This window comes from Pectinophora gossypiella, chromosome 10 (genome assembly GCF_024362695.1).
Source record: "Pectinophora gossypiella chromosome 10, ilPecGoss1.1, whole genome shotgun sequence".
NCBI classification, from domain to species: domain Eukaryota; kingdom Metazoa; phylum Arthropoda; class Insecta; order Lepidoptera; family Gelechiidae; genus Pectinophora; species Pectinophora gossypiella.
The window spans coordinates 16,324,024-16,348,194 of NC_065413.1; the positions used below are offsets into that span (position 1 = coordinate 16,324,024).

The window sequence follows — 24,171 nt, forward strand, 5'->3', positions numbered from 1 at the left end:
GGTTGGATTCATGTAAACCCTATTTTCAAAAATACCAGCTGTTGACGTTACCTTGTCTGTATATTTTGGAGATATGTATTTTTGCTCATAAGCACAAAAATCTGTTCCAATATAATTATGAAGTTAGCAATAGAACGTTACGCAAACAGTATCGAAATAAATTACACAAACCAGTAAGCAGACTCGAACTTGTCACAAAAAAATCGTTCATCATGTGTATACGGTTGTACAATAAACTCCCGGAGTCATTTACAACTATGAACATGAACAAATTTAGAACTGCTCTTAAGACATGGCTTGCACAAAAATGTTTTTATGACGTCAAAGAATTTTTGAATGAAAACTAAATAGTTATTTCATAGACCTACTTATTCATTGTATATATTCTTTAATAATTTTTTGATTTTTTATTGTTATTATTATTATTATTGATTTCTTTCTCTTATGTTATAATGAAATATGGTGTGAAATGAAATATCATTGCCTGTGTAAAATGTGTATATGCCTGCAAAGGCAAAATTTAGTGAGATGTAATTTGCAACTATAACTGCAACTATTATCTATAACTGTACCTAAATTTATGCACAATAAAAATCTTTATCTTTATCTTTATTAAAAAAAATGTCGTGTCGCTGTTTGAATAAACAAAAGACAGTCAAGTGCGCCACTAATTCTCTTCTTCTTATCGTGTGGGTTGTGAGGTGGATTACCAGCCTCAGTCAGGGTTATTATTGAGCCGCCAAAGGCCCACGACATGGCTCATGTAACGATTACTCACTTACAAAAGGACTGCTACATAATCCTTAGTTATTACTACCGTAAGGATTACTTACTTTTAAAGGTGTGAGTACTGAGAAGAAGCCAGACGTTTTTTTACCTAGATCGCGTTCTACTTAAAAACCTTTTAACATTTCTGTGCAATAAAGTGTACTCGATTTTATTTCCTTTGAAATGTATTAAAAATTAAAAACATCTTTTTGTATAATAAACCAACACACACACATTAGTATTTTACTGTAATGCTGTATTGTGTGTGGTAGTAGTAAATAAATAAATAAATAATAAACATGGCCGAATATAAAAAGTTGCACTTGTAAATGTCGTGACCGATCGTAGAATTGATCATTGACCATTTCATGACATGGTCGAACACATCATGAAGTAATCAATTCTAAGATCTATCCACGACATATACATAATTGCAAAAGCCAGTCGTGCGAGACTCTACACCAATTTTAAAATAAAGAAAACAAATTATCTGATAAATATGAAAACGGCTGTGATGGATGACAAATAGTTGAGCCCAAATTATTTCTGAAAATTGAGTAATAAGTGAAGTACGTGATATCGATACAGATAGTGGTAATACAAGTAGAATGATACTTAGTGAAAGTGTCGATAGTCGATAGTACTATCTGATATTGATGGTACATACAAGGTGAATGGCATTTGATTGTGTCTCATCAATTTATTAACGGCCTTCGTGGTCTTATGGTAATGGTTGGTCTCTCGATTTGGAGGTACCAGGTTCAATTCCCGGTGGGGACATAAGCACAAAAAATTAGGCAAAATTAAAAATTTTGAAAAAACCCACGACCGTATAATCTCATCGAAAAAGAATAAAATAACTCAAAACCCCCGACTTAACCCAATTATTATGTAACGAAATATTATAATAGACTTAAAAATACTTTCTAAAAAGAAATCGGTAATACCTAGATATACTTAAGTACCTAAGCAATGAATATGGATGTTTACAGCTTTTTTCCTAACGTGTCTGTTTCTCGAAGATATACTTAAATGTAGCGATAATAATTTTACCATAATACATAACCGAGGAATATCCTTCGGGGGCTGCCATTAACCCAGCTAAAGTTTTTCTAGTGACGTGAATACAATTATTGAAGAATTAGTAGATGTTTAACGACGACATAAAATACACTTATGAGTATGGTTAATTTTTTGTTGAAATTTCATATAGAAAAGGTTTAAGGTTTAAGATACTTTATTTCTCAAAAGAATACATTTGATTCGCTTACTGAGAAACAATCAATTTCATAATATAGTAGTTTAAACAACATTGGAATTGGACAAGGTAGGTAGGTACTTAAATAACATTCCGAGACTTACTATACTAATTAGTAGGTAGGTATCTGTGTACCATATGCGTCGACACTTTAATTGTTCCATCCACCAGCAACACAAGATTCACACTACGATTAAAACCATTAATAATGTTTAAGAATGTGGGCTTTTAATGCCTTTTTAAAGATATTTAGAGTTTTAGTATTTTTAATCTCAGTGGGTAGATGGTTATAAAGCTGCACTCCTTCGTAAACTACACTTTTTTTTCCATAATTTGTCCTTGGTCGTCCAGTGCAAAGAAAGAAAAGGCAGCAGAATAATTCTGTTCCCTTATTTTAACTATATAAGTACATAAATTCACGATAGGGTAGTCAGAGGTACATTCATCGCAAGATGAACTAAGTACCCACACCTCACCGAGCTTTCTGTTAGACCAAATAGGTGGTGAGCCGTATCGCTGTCTATAATATTTACAAATACAATGTTAGTTTTAGAAAGAAAGAAAGAAAGAAAGAAAGTATTTTATTAGAGGACACCACAGTAACAATACAAACACAGAGAGAGTTTTTTTATCAAGAGTGCATTCTGTCTGATTGATTGTGACTCTACTTGCTTGAGATTAATCTTGGCATTAGAGGCGTGAGTTTAAGGGTGATATTAATAAACTAATCTCAACTTCGAGACTGCCCTCAAGATCATGTCAATGTGACAGTTCTTAAAAACACAAACATCACTTTGTGGTCCCTAGTTTGGTTAGGACATTACAGGCTGATCACCTGATTGTCCGAAAAGTAAGATAATCCGTGCTTAGGAAGGCACGTTAAGCCGTTGGTCCCGGTTACTACTTACTGATGTAAGTAAGTAGTCGTTACATGAGCCATGTCAGGGGCCTTTGGCGGCTCAATAGTAACCCTGACATCAGGGCTGATGATTGATGCGGCTGGTAATCCACCTCACAACCCATACGATAGAAGAAGAGAATTAGTCGCGTACTTGACTGTCTTTTGTTAATTCAGACAGCGCCACAACTTTTTTTTAATTCGTCATTAAAAGGGCGTGTGGGACTACGCAGTAGCTATCTGGCTTACTACGCGGCATATCGCCTTATCAGGGTAATAAAAGATAATGTCGGACAGGCGGCGATAATTGTTATAATACAACCTTCATATCGCATCAAGCTTTGGAAGTGACGTCAGGGGCTTTTGAGAGCTTCCATTAAAGCTAGTATTTCGCCCGCGACTCTGTTCAGGAATGTGGCCTATCACAATCAAAAGAATAATGTTTTTTTTTTCTAAAATCCTCATTCTCCTAAAAAGAAGAAAAAAAATAGAAAGAAAAAGAAAAAATGTGAACCCCATAGTCTCTGCTTATCACGGTAGGAAATAGGTGTGTGTTATGTATGTATTTATCATAAAATTCAAATTCATAAATATCTTTATTCAGTAATTATTTTTGCTTTATTCAGTAGGTAACATAGTAAAACTTTGAATCGTCAATTTTTACATAACGAACGTTTCATCCGCCTAAAACTACTGCAGCTTCTCACAACCTGTATAGCCGGGGAAAAGAAGCTGCAAGAAAAACCGCGGCACAGGGCCGTAGACGTTCTTATTTTTTTTTAAAGAAGTACTTACGGTTTTATAATTTAGTAATTTGGCTGCCTAATATCAGTTCCCAGACAGCTAATCCCATGCATTCATATCTTCTACATAATCACTAATCTTATAACATCATCCTCCTGCCCTACTCCTACGTTTTCATTCATCTCTGTCAGTCCTCATCTCAGTACTCACACCTTTCACACACATCTCCTTCTTTACTCAATCCATCCACAGCTCCTTACCTTTATATCCACCCACATTCATACTCATAACTTTCCTTGTAATATGCCTTTCATCTTTCCTCATTACATGCCCATACCATGCTAATTTTTAAATAAAGAAAATCCCACTGTGTCCGAATCCTAGCAAGTAAGCAGTGGAATAGGGCCGTAGGTATGCAAAGAATGAAAGACGATGAATAAAAAGTACGAGAGGCATAAATGATAGAACTGGAATGGTAATAGAGGATCAGAATGAATGTGTGCAGAGCGTAGGGCCCTATTGCGGGCAGACTTTAGACATAATAACAGACGTAAGACATGTATGTAGTATATATAAGGACCCTGCCTATCTTGTGCGGCAGGGGCATGAGAATAAAAAAAAAAGAAAAAACCTGTGTCTTTCAATTTTTCACAAAAACAAAATTATTACAAAATGTTGCTACGACAATTGGCGTAGCACTTTCGTAGCAATAACCTTGCTACGTATGCTGAAGGTATCGTTACGAATTCCACCTACTTACGAAATCATTTTATCTTGAATCAATAAGGTATTTGACTGGGTCAAAGATAAATTAAAAAAAAATAATCTCCTTTTAATTTTCGACGCATTTGTAACAATAAGTATGACGTTTGACCGCTTTTATTGATGACGTCACAGGACACAAACTCCAAAGAACACTTTCGTTTTACGTTTCGTAAAAAGTATCTCCTTTGACACGGTTGTCAATTAGCCTATTTCATGAAGAAATAGAAGAAGAAGAAGAATAAAATAAATTTAAATCACGACATATTTTCGTACAGTCATGAGCAATGTAATGTACCCACTTACTAGGACTCTGTCGCACTAACATATTTGACATTTAGTGAGACCTACAGTTCAATTTGTCAAAAAAGTTAATGTGACATGGTACCAAAGTGTATACATATTAATGCTCGTGACTGTCCTTAGAGGAGTAATATAATTACTATGTCGTATTGTTCAAGCTTTATCTCAGGTACTTTTATAATATGACATTGATTGATTTCTTTGTATTTAATCCTAATCATCAGCCTAATTTCGTTTCAAGAACGGATTAAAGGGATAAAGAATGAAATATTTTAGGTACTTATTTAAGTATTTGGAATAGAATAGAAAGTCTTTATTAGCACAAAACTTGATGGATATCTTCACCTTATTGTGAAAATGACAATAACGGCTTCCGGGTTCCAATCCCGGCGGGGAAATACCACAAAAACTACTTTGTCATTCCTAGTTTGGTTAGGACCTTATTTTTTACCTTTGATGGGTTTGCTCTTGTTCCCAGACTTGCCCGAAGGCATTGACGAGGCCTAAGATGGAGCTCGAAGGTGCCTGTTCACTCTGGCCTTGAAAGAACCCAGGTTATATGCATTCGGAAATACAGAAGACCTTACAGGCTGATCACCTGATTGTCTGAAAGGAAGATGACCCGCGATTCGGAAGGCACGTTAAGCCGTTGGTCCCGGTTACTACTTACTGATGTGAGTAAGTAGTCGTTACATGAGTCATGTCAGAGGACTTTGGCAGCTCAATAATAACGCTGACACCAGGGTTGATGACGTTGGTAACACCTCACAACCCATACGATAGAAGAAGAAGATAGTAAAGATTATTTATTACCGGTATATTGCCGTTAAAAATGTGATAAGTACAGGAGACCGATTGAGTTTCAAACAGAAAAAAAAATAAAAAGATTTCTCTATATGTCACGAAAGTCGCTTAAAATTCATAAATTGGCTCGATCGGGAATCGACTTCAGGTCCTCGCTTTTACATCAGAGAGTTATTACGCATAATAAACTCAAATGTGTTAATATTACATCATCAGTAAGTACCACTGAATATTACACGAGTAAATTCTAGAAAGTTTACCTTTATATAAGAGTCATAATAAGTAATGTAATAATATCACGTTTAGAAGTTATCAAATGACCTACAACAGTAGGTTCAAGCACCCAGTTGTTACATATTCATTTATTTACACAAATCACATGTTCATATAACTATGTACTAATTCCTACAATGAATTTTATTGTTGCGTTAACAGCGACTCTTCAAACGGCGATTCCCTCTACGGCGAGTTTCTTTACGGCGAGTGACTTGGTGTCGCGCGATTTTATTTGTATAGTACAGTCATGGTAAAAACTGTTTGGGAATCAGCTTTTCATCATTTCGGAAATGGTTTTTTAGGAATTAGGTAAACCAGCAAGACTAAAATGAGAAAATAAGAAAACAACGAATTTTCATTAATGGTGGTACTGGAGAAGGCAATTCCGACTCGAGACCGCAAATTCGAGATCCCGCGGGATCGGCAATATCAATACCGCGAGATTCCGAAATTCTCGCCTGCACCCTTTATCATTATTGTGAATAAGAAGGCGAATAGAATAAAAACGATGAAATCGCCTCCAGCTGTCCGTCATTTCTAGTTTCGGAACTGTAGAAGTTCTATAGTAAGTACTAATTTTACCGCGAGTATCGATCGAGTCACTAATGAGACAGATTATTATTATTGCATTAGAGAGGGCTCCAACCGATGTAGCTCAAATGGCCACTGCGACCTAGCTAGATCTATTGTGACCAAATCCCTACATATATTTAAAACTCCTCCTCTAGACCAATCCGTTCGATTAGATCGAGCGTCTTTGGGAGGAAGCTCCATGACCTCCTGGGGATCCATTATGTGGCCCCCAGGTGTAATGGCGTCTCATCCTCCTTTAAGCAGAATCTGCATAAAGGGGACTCGGTCAGCTCTATTGTATGTAGGTGCTTATTGAGTCTACAATGCCCCGTATGGGCCCTTATTAAGATCCTTACCCGCCCCCTAGTAAGAGTAAGAACCTCTGAATGAGTCAGATAGATTTCGTCATCATTACCTGAAGGAATTAAGGCGCTAATGCCAATTGTCTTCTGAACTCTTCTAACTGACTGTCCACCTTAATATCTCATGACAGGCATTACTCTATGTATGTTTCATTGCATGATATAATATAGGTATGTTTTTATGCAACAGATAATGCGATATAACAGACATTGTTTACTACGTGTCGAGTGTTTCGGTGACATTCTGATCAAGTTCAACGGCCAATAAGTGTGTTGTTAAATTGTTATACACTGCAAAACTAAAATTGATTGATTCTGTATACGACTGACGGATATTGGAACCACTAACTTACACCCGTACTCTAAAATGTTCAATCGACTCTTCCTCAACTCCACTATTCCTCCACTCGTGTCTGCACCACTAGACTTTTCGTCCATTCGACTATTCCTCCACTCGTGTCTTCCTTCACTCGACTATTCCTCCACTCGTGTCTTCCTTCACTCGACTATTCCTCCACTCGTGTCTTCCTTCACTCGACTATTCCTCTACTCGTGTCTTCCTCCACTCGACTATTCCTCCACTTGACTATTCCTCCACTTGACTATTCCTCCACTTGGCTATTCTTCCACTCGACTATTCCTCCACTTGACTATTCCTCCACTTGGCTATTCTTCCACTCGACTATTCCTCCACTCGTGTCTTCCTCCACTCGTGTCTTTCTCCAGTCGATTCGGCCACAAAGTTAACATTTACGTCCTTAATTTGAGGACTTTACTCACTAGAGTCGAGCATAATCATAGTTATTTGGTTTCTTTATAAAAATAACACAAAATAAAAAAGTTGAATTTCATCAATTTGCGACATTGATGACTCATCCATGATACTATTAAGTGGTACAAATTATTTGTGTTTTGATGTTATTAATTACAAAGCAATTAAAACCATGTAAAATTTAAACAAATTTGAGCGTATGTAGTGGAGTTATCATGAGATAACGTGTCTTCCAGTGACCCAGTCAAATTGATTGATCGGTGAGTGTCGTGTTGGTGATAACAGCCAAGGACGAGCGCTTGTCCCGTTATGATAATTTGGTGAAATTGTTTGCAAGGTCTCTTCGGTTTTATTGAAAATTGATTCATTCATAGTGAGAGGGTCTTCCCAAAATACATTAGCCTGTGGAACTAAAGTGTGTTATTTTGAGAAATAATTAAACAATGTCAGAAGTAAAAACACAGATCGAAAAACAATATCGTATAAAAAAGTAAATATATGCTAAGTAAAAAGATTTTATACAAAAAAAGGTTGTAAAAAAGTCTTGATGTCAAAGTAACCTAGCCTATAATAATGTCGTACGTAACGTACGTAAACAGCCTATATACGTCCCACTGCTGGGCACAGGCCTCCCCTCAATCAACCGGAGGGGGTATGGAGCATACTCCACCACGCTGCTCCAATGCGGGTTGGTGGAGGTGTTTTTTACGGCTAATAGCCGGGACCAACGGCTTAACGTGCCCTCCGAAGCACGGAATCATCTTACTTTTTCGGACAATCAGGTGATTCAAGCCTGAAAAGTCCTTACCAAACAAAGGACAGTCTCACAAAGTGATTTCGACAATGTCCCCATCGGGAATCGAACCCAATAACGGACACGGATACGGATAATGTCGTAAGCCGATCGTATTCGTTTCGATGTGACTAACACCCTGTATAATTCCTTTATAATGATAAGCATCATTTTCTTCAAAACATTCTTCTTTCATCTACAGGTTTTGTTATTACTGTGTAGATTCAACTTTCCCACTTTATAGTCGGGGGAAAACCTAATGAATCACACACGACACACAACTTTGGAAATGCAGGCTACTTTACACTGCTCTGCAAGGTTGATAAGGTCGGTCATTCACCTCACAATCACCACACCACAAGGGCGGATAAAGCTGAAAATATTTACATTAAAAAATTATTGCGAAAACAATGTAAGCGCCTTTTCGAAAAATACATTTTGATGTGATTGATCTTCTTCAACAAAACCTTGATTTCTTTCAATTAATTTCACATACACGTACATAACTTCACGCCTATTTCCCGTTGGGGTAGGCAGAGACCACGGAAATATACGATCCTGACACACTTTCGCTTCTTCCGCTGTCATCAAAAAGACAGAGACATAAATAAAGACAGAGAGAGACTCGAGGTCTTTGAAATATGATGTTGGAAGAGGATGGAAAGAATAAGTTGGACGGAAAGGGTTACTAATGAGGAAGTGCTAGTAAGAGTAATTGAAAGGAGATAAATTATTGAGAGTTATTGAGAACAGATCAGACAAGATGACTGAACACTTAATAGGACACGACGAATATATTAAAACCAGCATAGAAGGGAAGATAGACGGAACGAGAGGAAGGAGAAAACCAAGGAGAGTTTACGTGGAACTCATTAAGGAGAAGGTGTACGTCGCGAATTAAGGAAGTGAAAGAATTGGCCTTTGATAGACAAGAATGGAGAATGCTACACTGACAAGAGCGACTGATGTGATTGTAAGTTTATATACATTTCACCGACATAACAGTAGGTATCAATTGAATGATGACCGTTCGTAATAAAATATCGATTATTATTATTTTATGTCTTTCTTATAAACTTTGTTATGTCTCCTTATCGAAATGTGACTGTTACATACTTCGCCAGTGTTTAATTGATTGCTGTTTTTTTTATTTAATTAGATAACTAGGTACTTGGAATAACGAGTGATTCATGTAGTAGTGTCACGGGTTCGAAACCCGGCTCGGGTTGTAAACCACTGAATTCGATGTTTGGATCATAATATAATTGGTATCACGTGATTTCTAGGATTTTTGCCCAGTTAGTGGCAATAATGGAAATATAACTGGCGAGTCATCATCATCACCGACCTACCTAAATGATTGAAACCTTTAATTTAAAAATTTTACCTAAATGATAAAAATGTCTGGCATTGAATGTGTTCCTCTAGTTATTAAATAACTTGTAATGTATATCCTCATTGGTTTTTAAAAGATGTGTTGCTGTTGCAGTTTCCTGTCATTTCTTCTCGTCAGCCATAACACCTTGCGAAATGACGTAAATTCAAAAATGTTACATTGACCTTCAACAAGTTTATCCATGATAATTACGTTGAATAAATGATTCTGATTTCTAATTTCACCCTAGCATTATCCCGTTTGTCACAGGGTCCGCTTACCCGACCTGAAGACTTGACAGGTTCGATTTTTTTACAGAAGCGACTGCCTGTCTGACCTTACAACCCGCGAAAGGAAAACCGGCCCAATACAGGTTAGATCACATACCTCCGAAAATGCATTTCTCGGGAATGTGGGTTTCCTCACAATGTTTTCGTTCACCGCTGAGCACATGATAATCATTTATGATCCAAACATGAATTCCAAAACAAATTCGACAATCAAATTCTGTGCTGGATTCGAACCTACCATAATAACTGGCGAGTAGTGGCTGTATATACTATACTTACACCTCTGCCTACCCTTTAGGGATACAGGCGTGAAGCTATGTAATACTATGTTGAATTAACAATCATGAAGTTGATGCTAAATAAAAATATTTTTTTATTACGAAATCCTTAGAAGTATATGATGACAGTTGAACTCATTAATAGTCCACCCTCTGTGGGTTTTGTCGCTCCCAAATTCGACACTTTCAATAATCTATGATCTAAACGTGATTTCAAACTTATAAAGTCGAATTTGGTAGTTTAAGAGCCCTAGTGGGGATTCAAACCAGTGACTGTGCAAGTCACGCGGTCTCAAAACAGCGCTATCATGGATTCTCAATTATGCTTTGTGTTAATAAAGTCACAACATGTGATGAACGATGCTTTGGCCAAAGTCCCTGTGAAGTACAAAGAACTCCATATCGTATTTTAGTTTATAAATACAATTTACTAAGGACGACTGAAGGGCTTCAAATTAACAAATATTTAACACAACATAAGTCCACGACTACATCCCAATTGGATAAAGATAAAGATAAAGATGACAGTGTTTACATTATAAGTTCTTCATGTTTGCCTTGCGGCGCACAAAATATTCAGTAAGTACCTAGTATATTATCTATATAAATACATGCATCATGAAAAATACGACAATAGGTAAATGGAAACAGTTATTGAGCATTAATTGCAGAATAAAATTAATGATCTTTTACATGACAAATTGGAATATTAGTGTCATTACAATCTATCATTCAAAAACTCATCTATCGTATAATAACATCTTTTAGTAGTTTGGGGTAGTCAAAGGTACTTACATCCATTACAAGATAAACAAAGTACTCACGCCTCATCGAGCTTTCTGTTAAAAAGCGTGTGTTTTCTGTGAGTGTGTGTGTGTGTGTGTGTTGTTTGTGTGTTAGGCCTTTTTTGTTTTGTCGCGACTTATTGTAGATTTGCCGCAGATGCCATTAACTACTTGGCCGGACAAATGGGGAGCGCTGAAGGCTCTCACTCGGTACTTTCTGTTAGACCAACGTGATAGGTGGTAAGCCGTATCGCCGTCTATAACGGTAACAAGAGTTTGACGTGATTTATTATAGGTTTTCCTGTTATGGCATTGACTACTTGGCCGGACAAATGGGAAACCACGAGGGCTCTCACAAAATTTAAGACAATAGGCCTGAGGGTGCCCTGTTGGGCGCGAACCTCGGCTAAGGGCGTCATCTCTGAAGATTATATTGGAAAGAACGAGTCAACCCTAATGGACCGATAGCGATAAGCTCTGAATGAGTGAATTAGCCGACCACGCCGGCGGGGTCGGTACCGGAAAGCTTACTCCTAAACGTAGTTCTCGGGTATGTGGTTTGCTCACGAATGTTTTCCTTCACCATTGAGAACGTGATAATCCAAACAGATTTCGAAACGAATTGGAAAATCAATCGATTCGAACGTGCGATCTCACAGTGTGAATCCAGCGTTCTAACAACTGAGGTACAAAAACAATACCAAGAGTGTCTGTTAATTATTTTCCATCGCCCTTTGGCTCTCTCTACCCCTATTGGGGTAACGGGCGAGAGTCTCGTATCAAGAATAGACTAGAAATAGTTTATTACAAAAAGGACGCCACACACAAAGACAAGACAATAACATCCCTTAATAATTTTCACAAATCAATTACAAAAAATGAAAAACTGAAATGAAATATTTATTTCGGATATTTATCTATATTTTTTTTAGTAACAGAATATTATAATCTAAGTTAGTATTATAATTTTCATTGGATGTCACATGCATATACATCCAGTGAGTGAGGATGGGACTGTCCAAAAAAAAGCATAGGAAGATGTTCATTAGAATGATCGTAAAGTGGTGGTGTACGGTCACGAGCATTAATATGTATACACTTTGGTACCATGTCACATTAACTTTTTTGACAAATTGAACTGTAAGTCTCACTAAACGTCAAATATGTTAGTGCGACAGAGTCCTAAAATGGGTAAACTATATTGCTCATGACTGTACGTGCTGAGATAAAAGGGCCTCACTCAGCACAAGTCACGGTGTGAACCACGACGCTGGTATTATGTGGATCCTGTTGGGTGAGGCACGTAGATACGTAGGTCGTAGTACGTTGCGCAGGACAATACTTGTTGAATTTGACCGTAGAAATGGAAAATACGCTATCTCTTTCAGTTTCTTGATAAATATGATGCTATCTCATTTTGATAGCTGAACTTTTCAGATGGGCGTGGTTGAACTAAGTTTCAGGTTCAGTTTACTTTCGCCAATTTTTCATGTCCAATTTCACGCCCTATTACAAGCGCACAAAACAGTTATAATATACGTTGTATTTTTTTATTACCAAGGTAGACCTATGTAGGTTCTATAATACCTATACATTTTTTTCTTTTGTATTTTTTTATTTTCAGATATCGTAAGTCCATAAAATATTACGTAGTAATTAAAATGCTTTAAAAATGCTTTTTTTTTCAGGTTTTACGTCAGCTTATTAGGATCGTGCAAATGAAAATTGAAAAGTTTATCGATAATTTTTAAACCTAAAAAATATTTAGTTAAGCTTAATACCTATATTTCTATGTATTGTATGTTTCCAAAGTTTAAAAACAGTTTTATCTTACTTGGCCTGAATTAATAGTGTTAAAAATAAAACTATTATCAATACTAAAAATAAGTATATAAACAAACAACTTACCTCCATTCTCTTCCATTTTTATCACTTCACAAAATCAACAGTTCAACACTAGTAAAACAACTTAATTAACTTATGCACTAATATCACACTAAGGAAATTGTCTCAAAACAATTGTCTTTTCAAAATTAATTATATTATCAATTTTATCCCATTTGTTGAGATTTAAAAGTAACAGAATATCACTTTAATTTGACGCGTGATCGGTATCTGGGCGGCATGGGCGCAGTGGTCACAGTGGTCGGGTGGGCGCGCGGCGCGGGCGGCTGTCGGGTCGCGACTAGGCGCTCACAGGGCGGCGTGTCTCGCCAGTTGTGTCTACTTCGATCGCCATTGCCAATGACAAATCGCCAAGGAACCGTCATATAATACGTAACGGATTTTTGTTTTTGTATTTTTTTTATACACGCTAGTTTTAATGATCTTTTATCAGCTGTTAGACATGACGTGAAAAGCTTTTTTCGTGGAAAACTTGTAAAAGTTTTTTGTTTTCTTTGATAGATTACTGAAAAACTTGCAGAATTTTTGTGTAAGTAGGTTATCTACTATTCAAAGAGGTATAGACACAATTCACGCTCACAAAGCTCTACCGGAGTAGACAGAGTCAAAACAGCGACATTCAACAAAACATATTTGTTTATCGCGTTTTAATGTCTAACTATGTAAACTAATTGAATGAAGTTATTTGTATTTGAGTTTGACTTCACCACGGAAGGAAAACATTGTGAGGAAACTCGCTATCTCGGGAAATGCATTTTCGGAGGTATGTGACCTATCCTGTATTGGGCTGGTTTTCCCCTCGCGGGTTGGAAGGTCAGACATGCAGTCGCTGCTGTAAAAAACCGGTATTGTCAAATCTTCAGGTTAGGTAAGCGTACTCTGTGAAAAACGGGATAATGCTAGGGAGATGATGTTTTTATTTTATTTATTATTAAAAAAAAGGTATACCAACAGCTTATATAATCAAACATTAAAAAAAATAAAAGTGACATCAGGATTAAGACTGTTACATAAGCCAATTATAGATGCTTCTTTAGATGTGGCCTTTTTAACCCCCCAGTAGTTTCAATTTAATTCATTTGCTTTCTGAAATCATCTCGTGGTATAGAGGCTCCCCCTGGTTAGATGACCAACAAAGTAAACTTCGCTACATAAGCAACAGGCTGCAAACAGACGTGTAGGCTTTTAGATATAAGTAGGTATGTATATAATGCGTATAGTATACTTATATTTATGAGGATGTTACCGTTCAGCTGTTTGATAAGGGTGATTATTACCCCTCCGGACTCGTGGTCACACCAGGGGCCTGTTTAATAAAACTTACAATTGTAAATTACAATGACAATTTGATGTACATTGCGGAGTGTGTTATCCCAAATATTTTGCAGTTTCAAATTAGCTACGTAATGAACACCAAATTGTCGTTGTAAATTACAATTGTAAGTTTTATGAAACAGGCCCCAGGTTGCCACACCATTACGTCTTGTTGCGACTTACTTTACAGCCATGTCGTATTGACTTATATTTAACAAATTGAAACAACGTCCCAATAAATATCAATAGGCTAATAGACTACTACTACAGATACTATAGAGAGATACTTTTTACGAAACGTCAAAACGATAGTTTTCTATGGACTTCGTTTGGAAATACTGTCCTGTGACGTCATCAATAAAAGCGGTCAAACATCGTACTCATTGTTACTTAATAAATAAATAAAATTCGAAAATAAGTAAAATTTAAATATATTATTATTTTTTTTATTATTATTATTATTTTTAATTTTGTATTTTATTTTAGTTTAATTTTTCATTTTAATACATATGATTTTAATTTTTTAGTAGAAAAGTAAAATAAGATTGATTTTTAGTCATCTTAGATAGGCTGCTATTTCTAGTTTAGCATTTTATAATTTATCTTTAACCCAGTCAAATACCCAATTATGTTAAAGCAGACAAGGTTCTAAACTACATACTTAGGAAATAGGAATTAACATCGTCTATTTGGAAGAAGGATTGACTAACATTGTGAGATCGCCGATTCAAACCCAGAACGGGCCTAAACCAATGATTTTCTAATTTGTTTCAAATTTATATTTGGGTATTTAAATGTTTATTTGTCGTGTGCTCAGCGGTCAAGGCAAACATCCTGAGGAAACCCACTGAATATGTATTCATTGGAAAACAGACACTCGTGCCTAGGTAAGTAGAGGTTATGGGATTTCATTTGCCTTTCCTACCCACAGATACCCGCGAAATATGTTTTCGGAGGTGACCTAATCCGTGGGTAATTGGGCTGGTTTTTCCTTCGGGTTGGAGGATCAACCAGGTAGTCGCCTCTGTAAAAAACCGGACCTGTCGAATCTTCAGGTTGATTAAGTGGATGCTTTGAAAAACGGGATAACTCTAGAGAGATGATGAATGATGACTTAAGCAGACTATGATCCTGATGCCTGGAGACACCGCCTAATTTGATTTTAAGTTATAGCCGTTTTGTTCTTATCCCTTGAAAAGGAAAGGGACGACTGTTGACATCTGTTCATTTCAAAATGAAAGAATTAATAACCTGGATGAATCACATAGTACGAGTATGCGACCCGTATGATCAGTTCTGTCAACTTAATTCTGTCGGGTTGTTGTGCAATTGAAAATTTTGAGAGGGTTGCTTAAGATTTCTGCCCAAAATTGATTAGTCCCTTTCCGTTTCAACAGATAAGAAAATGACAGGTATAATTTAAAATGTAATTATATGGTGTGTATTGGAATTATCACTAATTTAAAAGTCACGCTCTTGTCGGTGTAGCATTATCCATGTTACATTTTAGGGAAAAATAGAGCAGTAGTTTCCCTCTTGACTTCTGCCCCGCAGTACTCTGTCTGACGCGAGTGGGATGGCACCCAGAGTAGTCTATACAAAGCCATACTAGGACTCCTGTTCTCCACCTCTGAATAGTACTGACCAGACCAGTTTCAGGTCATATAAGCATCAAAATCTGCCTAAAATAAGTCTTATTTTTTTCTCATAAATATATTTAGTGGTACTTCCCTAACATACCAAGAAAGATTTTTTTATAGATGTATTAGGTTGATCTTTTTAATCCCTCTATCTAATCTAATAACTTTGAAAATAATTAATCCGTTAATCCAGCTTATAGCAAATTGTGCAGACAAGTCCTAGATCTTTATCTAATTAGCGGAAAAAATAGAACAACCTAAAATTTTATGGATTAAAAACTAACACGACAACATAACAACAACAACAACATAAATAGCCTATATACGTCCCACTGCTGGGCAAAGGCCTCCTCTCAATCAACCGGAGAGGGTATGGAGCATACTCCACCACGCTGCTCCACTGCGGCTTGAATCACCAGATTGTCCGAAAAAGTAAGTTGATTCCGTGCTTCGGAGGACACGTTAAGCCGTTGATCCCGGCTATTAGCCGTAAAAACACCTCCAACACGAACCCAATTAAAAAAAAACTTTTTTTAAATCAGGAATGCAATATATCATATCTTATTGATTGTCACATGAGCTCTGTCTACCTCTTTTTTTTGACGTGACTCAGTATAGATTTCACTTAATAAAAGAAAGACCTCGTCTTCTATTCCGTGATAGATATTGCTGCAAATGGCAACTACTTGGCCGGACAAAAGTCTATGTGTCAAATCTGCGGATTTATGTAACTTTAGTTGACGGCAAAACAATAATAGCTTCAAAATTTCCTATTCATATAAACATTGTGTTAAATGACTTGATAAATAGTGTCTATCATTATTTGTAACCAGTATGTGCCATTACAGGGAATGTTCCCAGTTTGGAAACGTTCCCGGCAGGTATTTTTTTAAAATAATTAAAGCACATAATAACGGGTTCTTATTATGATAATAACCGCGCAAACTTAAAACAAGGTATTTTTTTGTCCGTGACTTATTGTAGATTTGCTGCAGATGGCAATAATTACTTGGCCGGACACATGGGGAGCGCTGAAGGCTCTCACCTGGTAGGTACAACGTTTAAAACAACAGGCCTAAGGGTGCCCAGTTGGGCGCGAACCTCGGCTCAGGGCGTCGACTGAGAGGCAAAGTAGATATTGATATTTTTGAATTTGAATTTGAAATTTCTGTTAGAAATAAGTTGTGTCTTTTGTCTCTCTTCGTGTTGTCTTATTGAGTTTCAGTTATCCCGTGAACAATAAATTATTAAATAAATAAATAACATCACGCCCATATCTACTAAGGGTTAGCAGAGTTATAAATAAAAAAAGTAAAAAGGCGCAAAACTTATATTTACCTAACCTTTAGGGAGAATGCACCAGAGTACAAGATAGAACAATTTGAAAACGAAAACCAGCCACTGTTTTATTATTAAAGAGTTTTCCCAACGGGAACATTCCCAGTTTGGGAACATTCACACAACACACCTCACTGTTGGATATGGATTCAGTAGCCGCGTGCTAACTGTATAACAACTTAAATAAAGAAACAAGGGATTATTTTTCGTTTTAAAGGTAAGTGCCTTATTTGTAAAGCCTCAGATTGTCCGGAAAAACAATTGGTGTATCAGTTTGCATATTTTCGTACGGCAACAAAAATCTTCTCGGTCGGATGAGAAAATGAAATTAATTATTGCCAAATTGAAATTACCGAATTGAAATTAATTAAAATACATCTAGGTTTTGTTGAAGAAATTCATAATCTTTTGTGTCACTAAATATGAGGCGACGGTATTTTGTTTTTTCTTTTTTTATTCGGAATAACAACAGCTAGTTTTACATAAATATTTTAAGTTATAATTTTTCTATATACGCCAAAATAGTTATCCACTTTGAAATTATAATAAAATCTTCTTGTAAAACCTACTTAAGTAACTTATTCTTCTTCATCTAATCCTATTATCCCCTGTTGTGATGTAGGGCTCGAATAACAGCTTTCCACTCCTCGCGAGCTTTTGCAGGCTCTGTAGCTTGCTCCTATGACATGCCGAGAGTTTCAACTCTCGGTCAATCGAGCGTTTCAATCTCCACAGTTCTGTGTTTGTAGTAGTTTTAGGCCAGAAGATCTTTAATATAACTACCGACTGTACCTACTTACTGCATAAAAAACTAGTTTATATTTTAAAAATTCGCCCATTTTTTGATTCCTATCGAGTGTATCGAGTATATTTTTGAGTACATTGCATCACATTAATAGCCTATAGTATACGTCCCACTGCTGGGCACAGGCCTCCTCTCAATCAACCGGAGAGGGATTTTTTTGGGATTTTGGGGGGGGGAGGGTTGAGTAGTTACTATAAATTAAGATAGTAGCATGGAGAATGCTACGTTGACAAGAGCGCGACTCTTCTATGAGCGATGATGAAGTTAAGATACACGAAGCCTGCGAAATGGCGTAGATTCAAAAATGTTAAATTCCCCTTCAACAAGTTTGTCTATAATACGCTGAATAAATGATTCTGATTCCGCAACAGTTTTCAACAATCACGTGACGGTTGCGTGACTGCGCGACCAATCATCGTTTATACGGCTTCTGCATAGGAAACTTTCTGTTCCAGGGTTGAGAGATGGACAAATCATGGTAAAATATGGAAAAAAAATGTTTTTTTTTTATAGAAGCGAGTGCCTGTCTGACCTAATTTGAAGGGAAAACCTTGCCGGGTCTGCATGACAACCGCGCCGCGCGCGGCACGATAATTTGCTCATATAATTCATAATTATAAATAAAAAAATCATAATTATTTTTTTATATATTATTATTATTTTTAATTTTTTTAATTGTTTTTTTTTTATTTTTTTACGTTGATATAATTATCGAGCGCTTGGACCAATAAACGACACGAATGCTATCTAAGTAGATGGACGTCAAACGGCTATTGGTCGAAGGCCTCGATATAATTCGCGATTCAGTTACTTTTTACTTAACGTCAAAACAAGAAAATTTTAAGGACATTCTATGAAAAAGAGGACTTATTATTACGTTTTTCTTGATTAAAATGATTAAATAAGTTAAATCGAAAAAAGAAAATGTTTTTCATTAGTTTTAGATCCGTCTTTATTAAGTAATCAGAATGTTAAGATTGATTTTGAACCTAATTATGATGCACGATATTTTTTTTATGACTACGGAAATTGCATTCATTTGTTTTCGAAAATGCGATGATTGCTGCGGAAAATTTAAAAAATAGAAACATTTTTTGACGTGATTCATTGCGGATTTGCCACTTGCCGCACATGGTATCAAAACCCAAATAGGCACCATAAGAAGGGCCTTCAACCGAATATGCCTTCTTACATGACCGAGGCTTTCACTCTTGGCCCCCGGCACAAGTGACCCGGTTCATAAGACAGATGACTCGCTCAACACATAATCAGAATGAACGTGTTGCTGTTGCAGTTTCTTGACATTTCTTCTCCTCAGCCATAACACCTTGCGAAATGACGTAAATTCAAAAATGTTACATTGACCTTCAACAAGTTTATCCATGATAATTACGTTGAATAAATGATTCTGATTCTGATTCAGTAGTTTTAGGCGGATGAGACGTTCGTTATGTAAAAATTGACGATTCAAAGTGTAACTATGTTATCTACTGAATAAAGATATTTTTGAATTTTGAATTTTGAAGTCGGATTCTGATTCTGAGCAGTCAGCTAATTCAAAATACTGACATCTGGTTCAGAATTCAGAGAGCTACTTGAGAATACAGATGGCATTAACTACTTGGCCGGACAAATGGGGAGTTTTTAGTGAGGCGGTAAGCATAAGCACTGATGTCTACGTCATCATTATTTATGTTAACTATTTACGTTCATTATTTGTTTTAAAGTGGCACCCCTACAATTGGACTTTACACTCGAGTGCAAAGTCCGTGTGTTTCATTGAAGGGCGCGGTCCAGGGTCCAATCTGTCCAGCCAAGTTTGTTGTGGGCAAAGATCATAACTATATGGCTTCGTTTACAGGAGTTATATGAGTGTATGGGTTGTTTGAATGGAATTTGATTGATTTGTAATGTGTGTTCTAATGAATGAAAGAGCCAAAACCTTCACATACATACATAAACTCTCGCCTATTTCCCACCGGGGTAAGCAGAGACTATAGAATTCAATTTGCTTCAATCCTGACACACGTGTCTTGCTTCCTCCACATTCATCAATCGCTTCATACACGCACGCTTTGGAGTAGATCGTATTTAACCTTTTCTAAGGACATCTCCAATTTGGTCAATGGTGTCGTGAACCATACATAATCATGTAAGGTCACGAATTATCTGAATTCTGAATCACATTCCAAAACTGAAATGTGTCATAGTTATATGAAATACCTATGGGGCAAAATACCCACAAATGGGCAACGTGCCCATAGCTGTCTAAATATAGGGTAAAAAACCAACGATGTTAGAATATGTGATTAGAATGTTTCATAGTTATATGAATACCTATGGGGCAAAATACCCACAAATGGACAACGTGCCCATAGCCGTCTGAATATAGGGTAAAAAGCCCACGATGTTTGAATATGGGGTGAAACCCCGCGAATGGCCTCCAACCGCCCCTTACAGCCATCCCTGTCCACCTGATTGCCTTGATAAATTCATCTGATTACCTGATAAATCACCACAACGATATTACCTACTGCAATGTTTTACTGTTTGTTTTACTATCCGTTTTACTGTTTACTGTCTGTTGTTCTCTTTATCGATTTGTATCGGATAATACAAATATAGCATAACTGATATCTAAGTAATTAGGAAAATATATAAGTATTATAAGACTTAACTGAATATTCTTCCTGCACATCGACAGGAAGTCTGATAAAACTGTTGTTGATTGTTATACCTGAAAACACACTGTTTCTTCTCTAATCTGTTTCTGAATAATCTGAATATTCTTTGATTTCTGTTCTCTCCTCTTAATGCAATTTCATTTGTTCCTTTGTCGATTTATACCAAATAATACAAGTACCAATAGCATAACTGATATCTAAGTAATTAGGAAAATATATAAGTATTATTAGACTTAACTTGGGGGAGACCTATGCCCAGCAGTGGGCGTCGTACGGCTGATGATGATGATAAGACTTAACTGAATATTCTTCCTGCGCATCGACAGGAAGTCTGATAAAACTGTTGTTGATTGTTATATCTGAAAATACACTGTTATTTCTGCTCTGATCTGTTTTTGAATAATCTGAATGTTCACTGATTTCTGTTCTCTGTTCTAATGCACCTTCTTTTGTTCTCTGAAAATTATTTAGTTTTTTCGTAATGACAGCCCGCCAAAAAGCATCAACTTTTTTCTGGCCAGTGTTATTATGACATATATAACCTACAAATCGATTACTCACTCGAGTAAAAATAAAATCGATATGATGCATTTTAATATTATTATGAATTTGATTATTTAAATTCGAGAACTGATTACAGTTCGAGACACTGCCCCGACGCAAGAATTATGAAATACACATGTGTTATGATTAAGTTCAGCATTCTAAACCCTGCTGTAGATTTTGAGTAGACTGTTCAATTTGCTGCACTATGTTCTGAACAGCTTGATAAGCAGTTTGTTGACTTAGACTCAAACTCTGTTTCATTGCTATGTCCTGTTAATTTAGCTGAAGCTGTTGTTGATTATGAAACAACGCACTGAATCAAAATTTTGCTGATGTTTTCAATAAACGTAAGCAGATACGTCTATTCTGGATAACTGAAAAGTATCAGTAATATAACAACTTAATATATCTAATATCACAACTTTCTCCAGATGATGTTAGCATGTTTGGTTTGTGCTGACAAATAACGACTGAAAAAGGACTAAAAATTTGAGCTATTCCAATTTGTTGCTACTGGAGGTACAGCTTAATATAGGGCAATTAGGCTCTCACCTGAATATCCTGATCTGCGACTGAAGAGGTCGAGGCTGCTGATATCATCGACAGCTCCCTGATATGCGTCAGCGTATAGTTTACCTCTTTGAACTCTTGATTAATGTTCTCCAACTCCCGAAGCTCGTCAACAAGGAAGAACTCTTAATTGTACTGAATAATAACCTGGAAGGCATCCACTAGCTGTGGATAATGACGCCTGGATTGCTTCTGCGCCACTGATAGCACGATTGTTGATTTATGTTCTATAACTGTTGCATATGAATTGGTTAATATACGATATTTATTTGAAAACTTGGTCTTAACTTTTAGCAAATGGTTGGTATTCATTCTAATAACAATACTTACTGACTATTTCGAATATGTTTACACTGAATTTTTGCAATATAAATTGAAGTAAAACATAATAAAATTTGTACCCCAAAAACATAAAATCAATGAATTAATACTTTTCGAAACTCTTAAATGAACTGACTTACAACAAACTTAACAACTCAATTCAACTGATCTGATTTCTGATTTGTTGATAACTGGTATAGTCAATCTGATTTAATGTTGATAACTGGTATACTCAATCTGATTTAATGTTGATAACTGGTATAGTCAATCTGATTTAATGTTGATAACTGGTATACTCAATCTGATTTAATGTTGATAACTGGTATAGTCAATCTGATTTAATGTTGATAACTAACATGGTCAATCCAATTTGATGTTCATAACTGTTATCGTCAACAGTTACATGGTCTATCCGATTTGATGTCGATAACATTAACAACTGGCTTCGTCCTTCTGATTTATCAACTGATTTGGTTGATCTGATTCGCAAATAATCTGGTCAATCTGCTTTGACAATTGATTTGGTCCATCTCATTTAACTACTTATTATTGGCCCATCTGATTTGAGTCAACTGATTTAACAACTGTTATTGGCCCATCTGATTTAAGTCAACATTATTGGCCCATCTGATTTGAGTCAATTGATTTAACAACTGAATTGGTCCATCTAATTAGGTCCATCTGATTTGATGTCAACTATTCTGTATCTACTGATTTCGTACTGAGTATCACTAACATGGTCACTAAATTACATGTTCAAGATATCCCAGCACCTCCACCATGTCGTGAACCATACATAATCATGTAAGGTCACGAATTATCTGAATTCTGAATCACATTCCAAAACTGAAATGTGTCATAGTTATATGAAATACCTATGGGGCAAAATACCCACAAATGGGCAACGTGCCCATAGCTGTCTAAATATAGGGTAAAAAACCAACGATGTTAGAATATGTGATTAGAATGTTTCATAGTTATATGAATACCTATGGGGCAAAATACCCACAAATGGACAACGTGCCCATAGCCGTCTGAATATAGGGTAAAAAGCCCACGATGTTTGAATATGGGGTGAAACCCCGCGAATGGCCTCCAACCGCCCCTTACAGCCATCCCTGTCCACCTGATTGCCTTGATAAATTCATCTGATTACCTGATAAATCACCACAACGATATTACCTACTGCAATGTTTTACTGTTTGTTTTACTATCCGTTTTACTGTTTACTGTCTGTTGTTCTCTTTATCGATTTGTATCGGATAATACAAATATAGCATAACTGATATCTAAGTAATTAGGAAAATATATAAGTATTATAAGACTTAACTGAATATTCTTCCTGCACATCGACAGGAAGTCTGATAAAACTGTTGTTGATTGTTATACCTGAAAACACACTGTTTCTTCTCTAATCTGTTTCTGAATAATCTGAATATTCTTTGATTTCTGTTCTCTCCTCTTAATGCAATTTCATTTGTTCCTTTGTCGATTTATACCAAATAATACAAGTACCAATAGCATAACTGATATCTAAGTAATTAGGAAAATATATAAGTATTATTAGACTTAACTTGGGGGAGACCTATGCCCAGCAGTGGGCGTCGTACGGCTGATGATGATGATAAGACTTAACTGAATATTCTTCCTGCGCATCGACAGGAAGTCTGATAAAACTGTTGTTGATTGTTATATCTGAAAATACACTGTTATTTCTGCTCTGATCTGTTTCTGAATAATCTGAATGTTCACTGATTTCTGTTCTCTGTTCTAATGCACCTTCTTTTGTTCTCTGAAAATTATTTAGTTTTTTCGTAATGACAGCCCGCCAAAAAGCATCAACTTTTTTCTGGCCAGTGTTATTATGACATATATAACCTACAAATCGATTACTCACTCGAGTAAAAATAAAATCGATATGATGCATTTTAATATTATTATGAATTTGATTATTTAAATTCGAGAACTGATTACAGTTCGAGACAAATGGACTTTTGTCTTCTAGGT

At 36.2% G+C, this 24,171-nt stretch overlaps 1 protein-coding gene across 1 annotated transcript in view; it reads right to left on the reverse strand.

The window, feature by feature from the left end:
- The window catches only part of LOC126369946 (synaptic vesicle glycoprotein 2B-like), a 53,531-nt gene extending 40,300 nt beyond the window's left edge, over positions 1–13,231 (reverse strand). The window contains exon 1 of the mRNA XM_050014548.1: positions 12,950–13,231. Coding sequence (XP_049870505.1) covers positions 12,950–12,965 — 16 coding nt within the window. The 5' untranslated portion in view covers positions 12,966–13,231. The remainder of the gene's footprint in view (positions 1–12,949) is intronic.
- Positions 13,232–24,171: the final 10,940 nt, after the last annotated feature.